The sequence below is a fragment of the Centrocercus urophasianus genome, unplaced genomic scaffold, assembly GCF_019232065.1.
Source record: "Centrocercus urophasianus isolate 14NV4802_14NV808 unplaced genomic scaffold, USGS_Curo_1.0 seq_11, whole genome shotgun sequence".
Lineage (NCBI taxonomy): Eukaryota > Metazoa > Chordata > Aves > Galliformes > Phasianidae > Centrocercus > Centrocercus urophasianus.
In genome coordinates, this window is record NW_024884253.1 from 23486376 (window position 1) to 23504958 (window position 18583).

Below are 18583 nucleotides of genomic sequence, written 5' to 3' on the forward strand. Positions count from 1 at the left end.
AAAACCCAAACTCATTTCATGTTACTGATTTCGATTTAAATCATTATTACTGACTATATGAATTCTTAATGTAAAATGAATTCAAATTATCAGCAAAAAAGAAAAACCAAAACTCAAGCCTTATATCTGTCTTCTGGCGTTCAGTAATGTTTCTAATGCACGTGTAACAGCTAATTTGCTGAGCTTTATTTCAAAAGTAAAATTTCCAAGTATTTCAGAAATGACCACAGCTCAGGATGACCATTTTCAAGAGCGAAGTTTTGGTTTTGCTCATCTTTGAGAAAAAATTCCTTACCTCCAATTCTTCTCTTAACCATTCTTCCAGTTCTGAATTCTTTCTGGTTTGGTGAGCAACCAAATCTGATCCTCCAATAATGTATGGAAGTTGCCCAGCCCCTGGATAAGGGACCTGGAGACAATAAATTCTTAAAGTTACAATGCAAGGCAAGCATAATGCAGGAAAAAGTTCAGCAATGAAAGTCAGTCTTTCTCTGAATGACATTTATCAGACATTACACTTAAAAGAGACTGAAGGGAAAAAAGTATTTACTGCAAGCTACTGATTCCCTCCTTTTGCCAAAGGAAACAAAAAATAGCTAATAAATATGATATACACTAAATGAAATCTGAAAACATTATAAACTGATTTTTACAGATAGAATCTATTTTACATCAAAATACATAAACCTCTATTACAGAAGGATGGCAACTAAAATACTATCAGAAATTTTAAATATTTTCTGAAATGACGACTTACAGATAGCTGGAAGCTTCATTATTTGATGAACATTATTATATTTTAGTGAAATGCAATTGCAGTGATCTTAAGCCATATATCCTCACTAGAAATATTTATGGCATATATACAAATATATTTGTACTTATTTTTAATATAAATAGGTACTTTCACACTAAACACTAAGAATTTTCTTAAAGTTATCCTCAGGAGCCAAGCAAGCAATAGTCTTACAAAAGTAAGATATTAATTTCAGTTCCATTTAATTATTCAGATGTTATTTTCTAAAATGCAAGATTCAGAATCAGCATATTCTCTTTGGAGAAGTTTAATTGCAAACTTCTGGAGGTACAACCTCAAGTTATGCTTTTACTAAGGTTATGCTGGGCATCACTTAGCAATTTAGAATAAGTAGCAGCTTGGAAGAAATTATGAGGATGTAAAGAATCTTTATCAACCCAGTACTTTCTGGTGAGTTAGAAAAATACTTGTTAATAATATGTATGACACTGAAACTGTTTAGTTTTCTGTGGTTATTATCAATTTAAAAATATTCAGAATATTTTTTCTACTGTACTAAGGAACATTTCTGCAGCATTAAGGAAGTACTTCCTAACATTTTAAACAGTTCCATCTTGTGACCATTTCAAATACACACCTTTCTGAACGTTTTGAAATTGTTCTGTCCCCTGCATTTGGTATTTCTAATAGTCGGGCTGTTTGGTCTTGGACAGCTGACAACCAGTGATCGAAACTCAGTCAACAGAAGTTTGCTAGGAAGATGGCTGGAGTCATCTTCAAGTTTGTTGTGGTTCTTATATGGGAAGAAAAAGAACGGAGCACTTTAAGTGTATGAAATGACATAAAATGTATCTCTCACTGCCTTCTCGTATACTACCATCAGAGATTGATGCTACGCGAATTTATTTCTCCCATATTTACATCTGCTGAAAGCACAGGATTATTAAAAACTGCAGTCATAATCATGAGGTTAGTGCACCTCATTTTACTAGGATATCACAGAATGGCCAGGATTGGAAGGGACCTCAAGGATCATGAATCTCCAACCCACTGCCACAGGCAGGGCCACCAACCTCCACATTTAATACCAGACCAGGCTGCCCAGGGCCTCATCCAATTTGGCCTTGCACACCTCCAGGGATGGGGCATCCACAACCTCTGGGCAGCCTGTTCCAGCACCTCATCACTCTCCCTGTAAAGAACTTAATATACATATATTATATAGTATAATATACATACTTTTCTTTCAAGCTATTATCTAAGAATTACTTCTCTCCTCCACTCTGCCTCTAACCTGGACTAATTTAATTGTTTAATCTAACAGAATAAACATTGTTTATTCTAACAGAAGCTCCAAGGAAGAATACATTGAATGTCTTCGGCTCAATTCTAGCCTACAGATTTAATTTTAGACCAACTTTGTCATGATAAACTGAATCTGATAAATGAAACAACTTTATCTTGTACATGCAAACACTCATCTGTCAGCTAGTCTGCATGACTACTTTGCACCTTGGGATCTGATCTATGTAGATTAAGAATGAAGTCTGGGTGGAAGACAAGTAACAGACAATATCTTCAGGGACAGGTCTAGACCAGGTACAGCACTGCTATTTCATTGTAATATAATCTAAGATGACCCTGCACTTTGGTATACTTGCACTTCCCTTTTCTTGAATTGTACTGCATACCCGTGCTAAATGAAGAATAAAATAAAATCCTGCTGCTTGTGGACTAGCTGCACTCTTCTCTCTACAGAATCTTTCCATTTCTGATGCACTGCCATTCCCACCTATTCTCTTTCATTAATTCATTCTCCCACAGTAATCTCACCTATAACAGTATGCTATTTACTATTAACCACCATACGTTACATTAGTTTTCCCAATGGCCCATCTGTTTCATTTCCCAATGAACCTCCTTAGAGCAGCCAAGGAGATCTCATTCTTGTCTGTCTTTAAGTAGTTACCTAATATAAACATCTGTACCAGTATTAACGACACTGAAAAGTGAGTACAATTACACTAGGTTCCTGTAATCTCACATATCCATAAAAAACAACTCTATGTAAACATAAACAACAGTTCTGCCTTTACAGAGTAAGTAATTGGCCCACACTATTCAAATTTAAGTGTGATTACTTTCAGGAGTTCTATCTCCAGAGTTCCTTACTCTGAATTATGATTTCCCAGTATTACGTTCTTAACAGCAAAATTTTTGTGTATTTTCTTAACAATTCTCAAAGTTACAAAACTTACAATAAATTTGTTTCTTACTGAGACCGATGATTCTTCCTCGATCTCACTTTTCTCTTCCAGAGTCAGAACTGATCCAACTTCATCTTTTCTCTATTGATTAAATGTTGAAATTAAACATAAATTACAGAGCTATAAATTAGGTAAAATCACTTTCTGCCTTTTATTGTGGAATAAGCATGTTTAGATCAATATAAATACATAGAAAATAAACTGTAATGAGGCATGCTTGTACTTAGAAAACCATATGGTTTTATGTACACTGCAGTAAATCTGGTTTGGGATAGAAATGAGGATTTTTTGCTGGCATGTTTTTTTCTTACACAAGTAGCAAATGTTTTGTGCACGTTTTCAAAGTCCTGCCACGTTCTACAAAATACTTTGAAAGCTTATGAATATAATAAACAGTACAATTTTCAATTTCATTAAAGTGTGCGTGCGTAGAAAGTAAATTTCACTGCCAGGATAGGAAAGCATTTTGATGGCTGCTTTCATCTCGAAGGTTAAATCTGTTTTGCTTCTTCTAAATGGCTTTCAGTGGTTGAAGACAATCAGGTCAGCTTTATGTACCCCATAGATTTTAAGCCAGTTACCCACATCATCTGTCTTGTCAGACAAGCAAAGTGTTTCTATGCTTAAAGAAAACAGGTAATGTGCCTGTAGGGCTTTATCATGAACCCTTCCTATTTCACAAAAAAAGTAATTTATCTGAAGAAAACAGATCTTTGTTAATTAATCACAGAATCATAGAATGGTTTGGGTTGGAAGGCACCTTAAGATCACCTAATTCCAACCCCCTGCTATAGGCAGGGACACCTCCCTCTAGACCAGGCTGCTCACAGCCCTATTAAGCTGGCCTTGAATGCTTCCAAGGAGGGGGCATCCTCATCTACCAGAAGACTTTTTCTCAGCAAAAATTTAGTATGCATAGTTAAAATAATAAAAGAACAATTTAGTTACACTTAAGAATTTTCCTTCCCTTACGACTCTACACGATCAGATGAGCAAAACTTCTCAGATCATAAAAAAAGCCTAAGACTATACCAAGCAACCATTTCAGAGTCTCAGTACAGTCAGACCCAACAGAAAGTACTTCCTCTCTGATATTACAAACCAAACAAACAAAATAACAAAGAAACAACTCTACAATTAGATTATTTCCTTGTCTTTAAAAACCTGCCAGCTATAAACATTAAAAAAAAGTTTATAAAATTATACCAAAGTTCTAAATTCACAGAAGCAATTTCAAGTATCAGGAGAAGAGCACCAAGTTGGTATCAACTATGGGAGCATGATTGAGAATGCTGTCTTACAAACTCCAGCTACTCAATTGTGCATTTATTTCTTACAGTATTTAAATACTGCTTAGACCATGTAAGAATTGGCTGGAAGTGAGCTCTAGAATTTTTCAACTAGAAATCTTTCCTTTTTTCTTGTTACTGCTTTGGTTTAGTTCCCCCCTCCCACTAAAGTGGCTGCTTTTCTACATTTCTCTTAGAAAAAAAATATCTTATCCTGAAAAAGAAAATTGAAAAAAAGGAATTATAAGCTACTAGATGATGAATACACTGTATCCTCTTCTCTAGCCTAATTCACATTTCTGCTTCTCACAGGGTAATAACCATTTTCCATTAAACAGAAATGTTTAGATTAAGAAAAAAAAGAAACTGAACTGCAATATACTTTTAAAAGTATGTACTTTTTAGATTAAATTTTAAGTTTGCAAGGCTCATCAATTTGCAAACCAGGGAATGAATATGGAATGAGAGTATTTACACTACGATGAAGCTACATAAATCTGAAGGCTGACATTTTGGAACTTCTGAAGTTTGGCATCTGGTTACCAGATACAAACATGAGTCACACCTCACCCCCGAACTCTTCTTTCAAGTGATATGTTTTCAAAACTTCTGAACTACTTTCTAAAACGTGACACTGAGACTGTCAATATTTTACCAGACATTCTGCATGTACTGCTTAGTGGCACTATTTATTTTAAATGGGCATGAAGGGTTTGAATTGCCTCATGCTGGAATTCTAATGATCTCTTACATGTCACATCTAGAGATTCCCAGTTGAAAGGTGTTGGATGCTATTGTGGTGTTCAACAGAAGAGGTCACCATAAAGTTTCTTCAGGAAATTCTTTATATAATTGCATATTATTTCTTATATTAACATTACAATTAATACAACAATGCATGCCATGAGAAGTTATTGAACCACTGACATATTCTGCCATTCTGCTTGCACTGCTTTGAGCAAAGAGAGGAAAAACTTCAGGATATGAGCAGTTTTCAATTCACAAGGAAACAGTGTTAAAATTAAAAATAAAAATAAAAAAAAGAGTAGATGGGTGTAAAGCTGTAATGTATGAACAACCTTCCTTATCCTTAAAGAAGCCGTTTGCTTCCTTCAAACACAGTCATAAACTTCAAGATCAGGCATGTAAAAAGAATGTAACTTACCAACATTTCATTCTCCTCTCTCTGCTTTGTATTTCCTTCTTCTGTTCTGCTGCCTTTGGTTTCCAGACATCTCCTCTTTCGTTTATTGCTTTGAGCTTCCTGGTCACCATTTGCTGTTTGCTCTTCCCAGTCTAAGTCTCTGCTTTCAAACACCATCTCTAGTGTCTCTAAATCTTCAGATACATCACCTAACTCCTTTCTTTTCTTTGGTGCAGGATTTTCACTAAAAGTAATTTTAGTGTCAGTTTTATCACTTGCTATTTCACTAGTTTCCCTTCCAAGCTGGATGTTATTTCCCTTTCGATGCTGTTCTTTTTCACTGTCCCACGTTGATGAAGCTGAGGATTCAGTGCACTTGGAAACAAGCAACGGCCTTTTCTCCAGTTTTGCTAGTTTGGGTACAGATGTGTCTTCTCCTTCTTCAGCTCTTTCCCTTAGCCATAAAGTAATCACAAAATAAAAAATAAATTACAAAAATGTCTTTGAATATGATTAGCTGGATCTGCCAACATAACAGCTTCCTGAGGTTTTAATGATGGCACTGTGAAGTTTGAGTGTAAATACTCTTGAGAAATAGCTTTCCCTTTTCAGAAGCTTTTCATTAACTCTGTTTTGAATAAAACTTACACCACTTGAGCTATGCAACAACAGCAATAACATAACAATAAGTAATATCAAAAACCTACCTTTTCCTAGCAACATGGAAGTAATTTGTAATTGAATTAGACTGCTGACGTGGAGTGCACTCTCTAGGTTTATCTCCTTCCAAAATTTTAGATGGAGATGCTGGATGATTTTTTTGACTAAACCCAGATGTTCTGTTCACTTTAGATATCAATGTTCCTGTATTTGCAGTGCCACTTGTGCTAGGGTTCTCCTTTACAGAAGTTTGCTGGAAAGCCCCTTTTTCCCTCCTCTTTGTCTGGGAAGTCTTATTTTCTATCTCCATACTATAGCAGAGAGAAAAAACATGTGCATTAGGTGAACACAAAAAGTTACCACTGCTATATATGTTGCATAATACTGCTCTTTAAAAAAACTCACTTGTTCTTTGAATATAAACAATGTATTTATGCTAACAACTGATACTGTAAAATCTGCTAAAATATTTACCTTACATTGGTAATGAAATTGGTTCATGGCTTAAAAACTCTGAATACAATTAAGATAGTCAGATAGGCAACACCTACATTCCTATTTATTAATCCGTATTGTCACTTATCACTTGAAAGCAGAAATCAGCTCACTGCAGACAACTGACAGCAATTTACTAAGTGCCATTTTGAACACTGTGTGCCTTTGTCCACGGCGCTGATGAAGTCCCTCTACCACAAGAGTGCATTATTTGCAAGTTTTAGCTCAGAAACCATTTTCATGCATACTTTACCATGTCTGCTCTTCAATTTCTGTATCAGCTACATATAATGCACTGTTATCTGCAGCAGCTGTTGGCATTATTGTTTCATCCACAGCCAAGCTCTGAGAAATGGCTGGCCCCGCTCCTGATGCAGCATTTGCAGTTACAGCTGCAAGATCAACACAAGAGAAGAATCAAAAGATTAATATCCAATGTTTTTCTTTGCATGTAACATCACACAACCACCTTAACTAATGAGGTAAGACTTTTGGAAAATGGTATTCACAGAATCATAGAATTGCTCAGGTTGAAAAAGACTTTCAAGATCAAGTCCAACCACAGCCTAACCTTGCTATCCTAACAACTCACTGCTAAATCATGTCTCTGAGCACCACAACCAAATGGTTTTTAAACACATTCAGGTATGGTGACTCAACCACCTTCCTGGGGAGCCTATGCACGCAGTTCTGATTTTAAAAAATCATGTAGATTTTAAAAAATCATGCAGATCAAACAAGTAAACAAACAAAAACCCAACTAGAAGAAACCACATTCTAAATGACTAAATTCTAGGGTTTGGTTTTGGTTAAATATTCTGCTGAATTAAGAAACAGAATTTTGCTTAAATGAGAATGAAGTGCTATGGAAAACTACTTCATTTTATGGTCATGATATATAAATCTGCCAAACTGTCAGAGCACGAAGTCCAACATCTGTTTACATTTACTTTTGTATAACCATCTGTTAACAACAATCATCATCCTAGGGATTATCCCTAAAAATACTAAACTCCTGTTTGTTATCAAAATATCTCACAATAAATGTCTTCTTTGGCCAACTGGCCATAACTAGGTCATCAAAGGAGTGCCATAAAAACCTGCTTGCTGCTCTGTTTACTTACTTGCATTACTGTTCTACAGGACCAAAAGAAATGTATATATACCATCTTTTATATTGTTTGCCCTTTCACTTCTCTTTGTCTTCTCTAAGACAAAGGATACTAAGGTCAACTATTTTAATATGTATGTCACATCATTGTCCTTCCAAAGATTATTTATTTATTTATTTATTTATTTTTACAACATACCACTCAGTCCCTTACAATTTTGCTGCATCTCATTCTGTTAAGTCTGTGCCAGCATTATCCCTTCTTTCAGATGACACGTTTTATACATGTATTTTCTCCTGCCACTGTAACCCACAGAGGAATAACCTACAGAAACATCTCTGCCTCTTTCTTGAGCTTCCACATCTTAAATGCTTTTACATGATTACTATAAAGTTAGATGAGCAAGGTACCAGTATCTTGACATTCATTGTTGAGCCACAAAACTGGTGAGGGCTCAGGAGCACAGGTCTTATGAGGAGCAGCTGAGAGAGCTGGGATTGTTTAGTCTGGAGAAGAGGAGGCTCAGAGGAGACCTTACTGCACTCTAGAACTTCCTGAAGAGAGGTTGTGATGAGGAGGGGCAATTTATTTAATTTATTTAATTGTCTGATGTGTTAATAGCATTAAATTTAATGTGAGAATCCATTTATTTTCTGTTGTTTTCTAAACTTCACTGGACAGACAACAGACTACATGTAAACCATTCATACAAGAACTCTAGTCAATCAAAACATTTATCAGGCCTCTGCCAGTACTGCTGCAATATTTTCTCTCTTCAAAATACATTTCAGAATAAGAAATGCTCTTATATGTAAAGTTAAAAAAGTAAAAGTTGAGTTGAACAACAACAACAACAAACCAAAATCCTACACTTAAGTTGTAGGATTTACTACCTGATCTATCACTTTGTAGAAAAGAACAGAACCTAAAATTATTCTATGAAATTGTCAGAATTACGTGTAACAAACTGCCCTCTAGCAATTTCGGAAGCAGCATGAAAAGAAAATTAGACCAAAAAAATATATAACCTGACTCTCAAAGACTTTCACTGCTGCTCTATTGGCAAATATAACTTACGTTTCAAGACAAAAAATGAAATGTACATTCTCCATACTGTTACTTCAGCAAATGTGGCAATGCTGCCTCACTGTCTTGACTTGTTACTTTAAGATTAGGTTTGATTTTGATCTGGAAGTGGGGGTGGAGGGGATTTACCTAAAGAAAATTCTTCTGAGTGCAAAAGAAAGCAAGCCTTTACAAATTAATTTAGTTCTTATTCTCTAGGTTTTGAACTATGAGTTATAACTATGAGTTATAACTCATTACTCCAGTCTCTTCATTAAAGAATTGAATAGCTTGGAATTCACAACTACTATACACATTGATTTAGCAGCTACTAAAACTACCAACTTCAGAATGTTGTCTTGAAGTATTTTTCCTTGAAACGTCAAATAACTGCATCTGTTTTTCACTTTAACTTTAGAAGTTAGGTCTTTTTAATATTAAATCTACACCTGTAGGTCACATCATTTTCAATGTAGCTTATAGCAAGCTGTTGAGAAAACATTTATCTTTTCAGATTAGCATACATTTTTCATGCAGTGTCATTCTATTTTGGTGGTACTGCAAAATAAAGGAACCTTGGCATCATCACCTGATGCTCTGTACAAAAAGAAATGCTACTTCTTTACTGCTGCTAACTTAGCACTAGCCTTCCTCCAGTTACCTTTGTTATCAGGCTGCCTCTGAGGGTTGCAGTATCTTTCTGTAGACATGAAGATAACTGCCAATCCAATTTCTGCTTCAGGAATAGCCCTGAGATTGTTGCTGTTAACATACAGAAAGTCAACACGTAAAAATAAGTTTCTCAGTTCAGGTTCAAAGCTGAAGAGGCAAACAAGCACATATATGTCAAGATACAAAATGCTCATCACGCATTGCTACTGTACTACAGCCACGAGAGGAGCTTGAATATAAATGTTTTCTCTGTTTAGCAGGGCAATTCACGGTGACGAGACTTAACTATTAGGTTAAGATTTGGGATTATGTTTTCTTTGATTGTTTATTACAGTACTACAAAAATACTAACATCTACAGAACAGGTAACCTGCTCTCTGAAAAAAAAAAAAAATATATATATATATATAATTTATATATACCTATACAGAACACAAGTGGCCTTTCACAGTCAATATATGTGAGTAGATAGACAGCAAGGAGCCACAGGGCCTCAAAGTGCCCCAGATTTCACGGAAAACATGAAATATGTATGACTATTGAAAAAAAGAATAAAAAAATGATATATTCCCATATTTTTAGAATACATTCATTTTTAACTTTCTCTAAACAACAGAAAGGGAGCTTGACTTCTCTAACTTCAAACCAACTCAATGAGCAGAAAAGCCTCCAAAAAACCACCCGAATTTATAACTGCCAAATCCTTTCTTTCCTGCTTCAAGAAATTTTAGTTACTGTGCTACGCATTAAAACAATGCCCATCTAAGTATACTAGTGTATTCATACATATGCAAATACAGTGACTAAAATAATTGCAGAAATTCTAAACAATCCCCTTCCTGCGCAAGAGAACAACTATTCACCTTTCCAAGACCGTCAGAATGGAATCAGTCCAGTTTCTCATGGACTCAGATCCTAGGATCTGAGAGTTTGTCATCCCAACATCAACAACACAAACTTCGGGAGAAACCAGTAAGGAAGTTTCTTTTCTTCCCTCCGTCATCAGTTTTGCTTCTCCTCCTCCAAGAACAACTGCTGGACCCAGTTTCTTGTGCTAACAAAAGAACACAATTAAAACAATCTTAAAATACAGTCCATTGAGAAGTATGCTAACCTACCAGCACAAATCTCATTGCTCATGTATTAATGCAGAAGTGATGTGTTCTGTTTCTCCTCCTGCATTTGATCTTAATTAGGCTGTTGTCTTGTAAAAAGATAAAATACACAGAAATCTTTCCTGATGGCCCCAGAATGAGCCTGGATCCAGAGAAAACAGAATATATGCTTAGCTGTCCCCCAACATCTTTGCAGTGTAAAGCCCAGTTACCTGCTTGGCAGTCAGAAATACAAAAGTTTTTCCACTGAATATTTTTTTCCTTTCAGGACGTCCAGTTAAATCCATGTTATCAATACCAATGGAAGGCTCATCAACTGAAGGATAAAAGCTGTAAAAACCAAACATTAAAGTTACAAAATTGAGATTTTTGTATCAGTACTGATTGATAGTCCCTTCTGTTTTAGCTTTAAGCTGGGAAGTCAGAATACTTCACTGCTTTGTTTCTGTTAAAGCTATTTATAGAAATATTTCTTCAAGGGATTAAGAGAAAACAGAACCTCTCATTTCTCAATATCTGAACTTAGACCAACACTTCCACTTACTTCAGTAAAAGAACAATTTTTGGAAAGTACTCAACCTTCCAATCTCAAAATATCAACTACATCTACATTCTCCACTAACAACACTGACAAACTAGACTGCCATCTCATCCTGTGCTTGCCCAAACATATTGCTTCCACTGTCCTTCACTTGCGACAGCCACTCCTGTTTCTCTTGTATCGGACAGAGAACATCGTGTTCTACCATGCTGTGTGACAGCCTATTAAGCACACTTTTTTTCCTGGGGGCATAGAGAACTGAACTGATCAACTCTGCAGCTTCTTAGTGTTTGTCCAGTACAAGGAAAATGATACTGTGCTTGGGGCTCAGATTAGGTGGAAGAGAAACTCTAATCTGACATTTTAACTTTTGTGATCTGTGATCTCAGCTCCAGTTAATGACAGCATGCACTCATCATAAAAAAAAAACACCTCTAGAATAAAGACAAGCATTTTACTGATAATGCAACAGTACTTACAGGCTCCCAGAGCCACACGTTCTCTGCTACAGCAGACTCAACACACCACGGTGAAGATTAATTTTAAATGACCCTCTTATGTTCTTCCAAATAACTCCTCAAGCTTCATGTACACAATTAACAAACACATACCTTTTCAAGGTACAAATAATAGCAATACAGACTCAGATGAAAGTCTCTCGTACAATAAAGGGATTATTTTATGCTTTTCTACATGGACCACAGAATGACCAAATGGCTATTATGATCTTTTGTACCTTTGGAATAAATAGAGTGACCAAAATAACAATGATTTATTCCGTAGTAAAAATACACTTATCAAATTATTTTAACAGTATTTGATTCTCACATTAGTCTCACTTTCTCAAAAGAAAAGAAAAGAAAAAATCTATTATTTTGGTCAAGTTAACCTGCTTTGATCAAAATTTACAAGCTCTTTTCTCATGTGACAAGTGACAGAATGCAAAAAAACGATCTCAAGATGTGCCAAGGGAAGTTTATGTTGGACATTAGAAGTAATTTTTTTCACTGAGAGAGTGGTCAAGCATTGCCACAGGTAGCCCAGCAAAGAGGTGGAACCCCCAACCCTGGGGGTGTTCCACAGACAGGTAGATGCAGCGCTGAGGAACACGTTTTAGTGAAGGAAGTGTGGAAGGTCAGGTAAGATTGATGGTTAGACTTCATAATCTTGAAGGTCTTTTCCAATCTAAATAATTTTACAATTCTATGACTAAAGTCATAATCTAACTGTTTACTGGACGAAATATTTTTTTTTATAATGAAACAGGGTCAATATGGTGTCTTTCACACAAATCTAATTTTCTTCATTTTAATCTATCAACTCCCAAAAGAGTTTCTGTGGTGCTTCAAACACATCACCATAGAGATTGCTATAGCAACCTTTCTGAAAACAAGCTCCTGTCTAGAGCTAGTAACATCTCTAAGCATATAATCAAACCCAAGAGCTCACCTTGTGAGTCTAGATATGAGAAGAAAATTGCCTAAAGATTAAAACGGTAGGCATTCTTCCACAAACAAAGCTACTGTAATTCACATATTCTGCCAAATATCAGCAGGTAAGTGTGCAATTACTTGATAATCTAACTCACATAAAATTAATTCTGTAACATTGAAAGCAATACTTACTTTTCAGGAGTTGGCAGTTGTTGCCTGGACTGAACAGCTTTCATTAATTCATTAAAAAACTCTGGTTTTACAATTGGTCGTCCACAAATCAAAGCACATATTGTCTGAGAAGAGAGAAGACACGTATTTAACATACAGAAAAAGCCTAACTAGAATATGGTTCAAATGACTGTAGCTTTATAATATCTTAGATCACACAGACATCTGTACACATCAAATCACATCTGTGTGATACGAACAGCTTTGCACAGATATAACTGTACTTGATTTTGCTATGGTAAAAAAGTGTCAATTTTACCTCTAACAGCACACCTTTTAGCTGCTGTCACTGAAATTATATATGGCAACTAATGAACAATCAGCAAGTCTTCAAGAGAACTAAAGCTCCAGTACACGAAGCAGTCATAGTATATTGTTGCTGTTGTTGTTTGGTTGGTTTATTGTCTTTTTGATTCTTTTTGTCTACAAAGTGACTAAATAAACATTAATACTCAATTTGTACAGTTATACTGGATATAATCAGTGAAATTGTAAAGGCTAAGCATTCTCCTCAAATACAGTGCGCTTCTATGAAACTACCTGAAAGTTAACATAAAAAAACTAAAAGAAAGACGATGATAAGCAAGATGAATACTAAAAACTCTGTCCTTCATTTAAAAGTACAAAACATCAGTAACAATGAAAAAAACCCACAAAATCAACAGCATATACCAAACCCCAACCCTCTACCTTAGGCAAATACTTAAAAATGATTAAAATCTAAGCAAATACTGTCTGATTAGACAGATTTATCTTACACAACTAGAATAATGTAAACTTTAATGTTTCTATTAACTTAGAAAGAAAAAAAATGCAAAGGTTGTTGTTCTTTTTTAACCATCCCAATACCCCCAGTAGGCTGATGTTAGCTTTTCCTCCAAGTGAGCTCTCTGATCCTAATTACTGTACGGCTGTATGAAAGGCACAGTCAGGAGAGGGAGCTACAGTACAGTGGGAGGAGACTCAATATACTCATGAACTGTGGAACTGGATCGGTGAGAAATTTAACAAAGTGGTGAAAGAAAGACCAGAAAAAAACAAACAAATGAAGAGAACATCTGCATACACAAAAGAACCAACCAATCAACAAGGTCACCTTTTTTTAATGACAGATAGGATTTCCCACAAATGCTACAGCAACACTGAGAGGGAGGAAAAAAGATTTTTCTTCATTTCTCTAAATTTCTTAATTTTCAAATACAACTTTTTCCCCTGTTCCATTTTTATTTCATTTTAAAATGGCATTTAGGCCAGAGAGACACCTTTCTGTCCCCATCCTCTTCTCACTCCCTTAGTTAACCTTTTTTTAGTTTTTTTTCCATTTTCTTTCCCTCCAACACGCATCTCTTCATGAAGTTGGAAGAATTGACTTCACAGAGGAAAATGCTGTCTAACTAAAATAAAACAACGCTTTGCCACAATCTTGAGCAGGTCTAGATTTCACATTAACAACAAAACTCAACATACCTTAACAGTAACTTTTACTGATGCCATTATAAGGTGAGTGCATTCTTTTGTCCATTCATTCACAACAAGACCTCCGAGCTGCTGGATGGCTTCATTTAAAGCAGTTTTCTGAGCAACATCTAAACATGAGGAGCAGACAACTAAAGATTCATATTCCACTCTGCAAAGAACAAGTAAAAGAAATGCTTTAGTAATTGTAGTAGCACTGTGATAAACAAAGCTGTCTTACGAATCACTTCTGTCTCACATAGAATTCCAATAAATAAATAGAGACCCCTGTGATTCTTACACTGTGCTTTAAATTGTCCTGATGAAAGCAAATAACTGATTTTTATAGAGAAAAATAAGCAGAATTTTGATTTGATGTTTCAAATGTTTATTCTTGAGACTTTTGATCTCAAGAAAGAGCACACACTCTTATCAGAATCAGTGCTTGAAGAACACTGCAAGGTTTGAGAACCAGAAACACTGGATGAAATCCAGCACATATTCCCAAAAGCAAGAAGTATGCTCAACAGAACAGTTCATTAACAGATTAGCATGTGAAAGACATGAGTTTTGTAGAATGCAAGTTCAAGAAACTTTTTTCTGAGACTGCTCTTACACTTGAACATACACCTGTTGTTATTTGTAGATCATCCATTTAGAATTACAGAATATCCAACTCTGTGATTTGATTTGGTGTAGGCTACAAAGGAGAAAATATTTTTATAATCATATCAATCATGGAAGTCATGATGTGACACATCTTTTAAAACACCAACGACAAATAAACTACATAATAAATAAACTACTTAATAAATCAAAATAATTTCAAAATGAATTATTATAAAAATAAGTACTAAAAGAGGGTTTCAGAAACAGGATGCAGAACACAGGAAAGTATTATTTGTTCCCTCTGCTTTCTAAAAACTCAAGAGGTAAATTCCCTTAGTGTTCTATCACTCATCAAGCTGTACGATGTGCTAAAACACTCTTTTTGAAAGCTGTTATTTTCCACTTAGTAGTTTATTGTCAGTCTGAGTACCTCTTACCTAAATTTGCTCTCAAAGACTCCAAAATTTACTCTGTCACCAGACTGCAAAGTCCTTGAAGTGCCACTCAATTTTGACCCATTAACAGAAGTACCATACTTGGAGGTGTCTTTGATTGTTAACACAGGGACTGAAACAGACTGACTCTGAAAATAAACATAAATAAGCTTTGGTAGTTCATCAGAAACAGGTTACATAAAAGAGATTCTGATTGATTGGCTTCAAAATATCCAGAGAAATTGCAAGATGTAATCAATACTGAAGTGCTGCCTGCCGATTCTCTTTGGAACATTTTTCTTTTCCACATTCCCCTAAACAAATACAGAAATAATGATGTGGAGTGAAACATGCATAACAGAATCAAGTCCACGATAATAAAATGGAAGCACTTTCCAGAACCAAGTTCTAAAGTTCTTCGACAAACTGAAATGTAACTGCATGATGTTCCCGCTGTGGTTACTTTACTACAAATTTCTAATCAATTTTCACTCTGAGAAAAATGCCCAAATAGGACCTTGGATCATTAGAACTATGTCAACAGATTTATCAGTATGGATTTATCAGCACAGACAAGCAACCCAGGGGAAAAAAAAATAAAATCAAGACTAAGAAAAGGCAGATGTTCAGTGGTTCTACTCCAGCTGTACTGTCATGGTATTCTGAGTTAACAATGCTGTGTATTTTTAATGCAGTAAAATGCTGGTTACTTACATGGGTTGTTTCAGGACGACTTACTGTCAGAACTGCATGACTTCGACTGATTGATTGATCATCCTGAATTAAAATAGCACAATTTTTGCGTCCAACAACATATTCGGTACCAACTAAAAGTCGAAATGGCTCTCCTAAAAATAAACAAGAGATAGAAAAATATCAATTTACAAGAATCTCCAAAACACTCAAATTTCTTAGGATCAATTCAGAAGTTTGTAAAGTATCCAATCCTTGTCTATACCTTGTCACGTATCATTTATTAGCCTGATCACAATCATGCATTTAATTTTTAGACTAAACGTGTTTCTTCCTCTGTCTGATATGAAAGGATAGGATTTCATAATTAAAACAAACAAAAAAAGAAGCAGTAACAAAACCAATGGTATTACATATTACCTTACATAATACCTTATTTCTTTTATCTCACATTATTTCTTCACAGAAGTACAAAAACACAATTTTTACAGGTACATAACTTACTAGCAGTATATAACTTAGGGACTAATTTAAGTGTTTCAGACAAAAATGCCTCCCTAAAGGGTGCTGAAAGACCTGCATTGTAAATCAGATAGATACTTAGGAAGTTTGGTCTCTGACCTATGATGTAGCTTTTGTCATCTAGATCATTTAAGAGTGCATGGCTCGAAGACATCCAAAAGGCATGGGTCACATACAAGCAGTGATTCAGAAGCTTTTATTGATAAAAATGAATGAATTAGAGACGATATTGTAATACAGATAACTGTCCAAATAAGAACAATGCAGAACTCATCATTCGGACTACAATGACTATACCAATGTGGTTTCCACACAGTAAGAGATCAAATTCTGTTCATTTCAGTACAAATAGATACTGCTCTCACTAAGATGCACCCCAAGCATCCTTAAGTCACTCCCAATGAAGCAAGCAAGAAAAAAAGAGATACAGCGGTGTTGTGACTGCCTTTTATAAGAAAGAGAAAGCATTCAAGTGAAAAAGCTGCTTTTGCATTATGAAACAATAGTCTTCAAAGTTGGTCAATAAATCAAAACTATGGACAAAGCTATGGATAAAGAAACTGAGGAACAACGGTGCAGTGATGACTGTCTGAAAACTGCATTCAAAAAACAACACAAAGTTTCAAGTTCAACACTGAGCCCCTGAAACATCAAGTGAAAAATAAAAGTCTGTACGAAGTCAGCCATCGTCCCTGGAAGAAGAGACTGAGAGACCTCTGCCCCTGGGCTCAGCGAGGAAGCACCTCGCTGACCCCGCTGGCTGCAGCAACGCTGGGACGCATCGCCAGCAAAGGTAACGGCACGTCTGCACTATCGCCAGCAACGGTAACAGGACATGGCCTCCGCGATCAGGGTTTCAGTGAGAAAGGGAGCCCTACCGGTTTCTAGAATGGAAAGCGAAAGTCGAGCCTCTAGGCGAGCAGCTTCCCAAGCAGGAGGTGGGAAGGGCCGGCCCGAGCCCAGGCGCGGGAGAGGCGCGGAAGGGCCCCAGACCCGCAGTGACCTCACCTGGTCCTGCGGCGGGCACCAGCTTCCACATCCTGAGACCGGCGGGAGCTCCGCGGTGAGGAGCTGCGGTTCCCCGCGGAGCTGCGGTTCCCGGTGCTCTCAGCCCTGCCGGCGGCCGGGCCGGTAACCGAGAGCCAGTGTTTCTTTGCCGTCCACCCGGCTATCGTGCCCGGCCGTGCAGCGAGAGCAGGGAGCGCCGCATGGCGGCGGGCGGGCGGCACAGCCGATGCTGCCACTACAGCCGGCACCAGCAGGCATGCGCGGCGACACGAGGAGGGCTGGGCCCGTCGCAGCGAGGGGTGCGCTGCTCGGCCTGGGGCTGAGCCCTCCTATCGGAGATGTGAATCAGGAATGTTATTTTGGTGGAATCTTAATTTGTGTGATAGAATCATAGAATGGTCTGGGTCGGAAGGGACCTTTGAGATCACGTAGTTCCAACCCCCTGCTATAGGCAGGGACACCTCCCTCTACACCAGGTTGCTCGCTGCTCCATCCAGCCGGGCCTTGAATGCTTCCAGGAAAGGGGCACATCCACAGCCTCACTGCACAACCTGTTCCAGTGTCTCACCACCCTCACAGTAAAGAATTTCTTCCTAACATGTAGCCTATATCTACTCTTTTCCAGTTTAAAGCCACTTCCCCTTGTCCTGGTGCTGCCTGCCCGTATAAAATATCCTCGAGCCTTTTGGCAGATCCCCTTCAGGTACTGGAAGGCTGCTATAAGGTCCCCCAGAGCCCCAGCTCTCTCAGCCTGTCCTCACAGGGGAGGTGCTTCAGTCCTCTGATCATCTTTGCGGCCCTAACCTCCATATATGATGACTTTAAGCATTCTTTGTCCTTAAATGTTCCCTTTTAATATTTTCTCTCCTGCATTTCCTCTGAAATAAATGACCCCAATTCCTTAATACTTTTTGGAACACGTTTTCTTCATTGCCCTTACTCATTTTTTCAATCCCTCATAATTTTTCAACTTCCATTTTGCGCTAGGGCAACCAAAAATCTATGGTGTATCATAGATGAGGCAATATTTCAGCTTTGTATAATGGTACTTCAATATTCTCTGTACAGTTCATTATCATTT

The 18583-nt window shown here is 36.9% G+C and overlaps 1 protein-coding gene across 3 annotated transcripts in view; it reads right to left on the bottom strand.

Annotated features, from left to right (window-relative positions):
- NBN (nibrin) overlaps positions 1–17667 on the bottom strand; it is a 22589-nt gene extending 4922 nt beyond the window's left edge. Inside the window, exons 1-14 of one of the 3 annotated variants that reach the window (XM_042808767.1) lie at positions 17503–17667; positions 15994–16127; positions 15283–15428; positions 14249–14408; positions 12743–12846; positions 10789–10906; positions 10325–10515; positions 9451–9551; positions 6866–7004; positions 6165–6428; positions 5479–5911; positions 3034–3105; positions 1395–1550; positions 296–409 (exon numbers count right to left, since the gene is read on the bottom strand). In XM_042808767.1, coding sequence (XP_042664701.1) covers positions 296–409; positions 1395–1550; positions 3034–3105; positions 5479–5911; positions 6165–6428; positions 6866–7004; positions 9451–9551; positions 10325–10515; positions 10789–10906; positions 12743–12846; positions 14249–14408; positions 15283–15428; positions 15994–16127; positions 17503–17533 — 2163 coding nt within the window. In that variant the 5' untranslated portion in view covers positions 17534–17667. Of the gene's footprint in view, positions 1–295; positions 410–1394; positions 1551–3015; positions 3106–5478; positions 5912–6164; positions 6429–6865; positions 7005–9450; positions 9552–10324; positions 10516–10788; positions 10907–12742; positions 12847–14248; positions 14409–15282; positions 15429–15993; positions 16128–17502 lie in introns of all 3 variants that reach the window. The other 2 variants (XM_042808766.1, XM_042808768.1) reach the window with 2 other exon arrangements.
- Between the last annotated feature and the right edge of the window lie 916 nt (positions 17668–18583).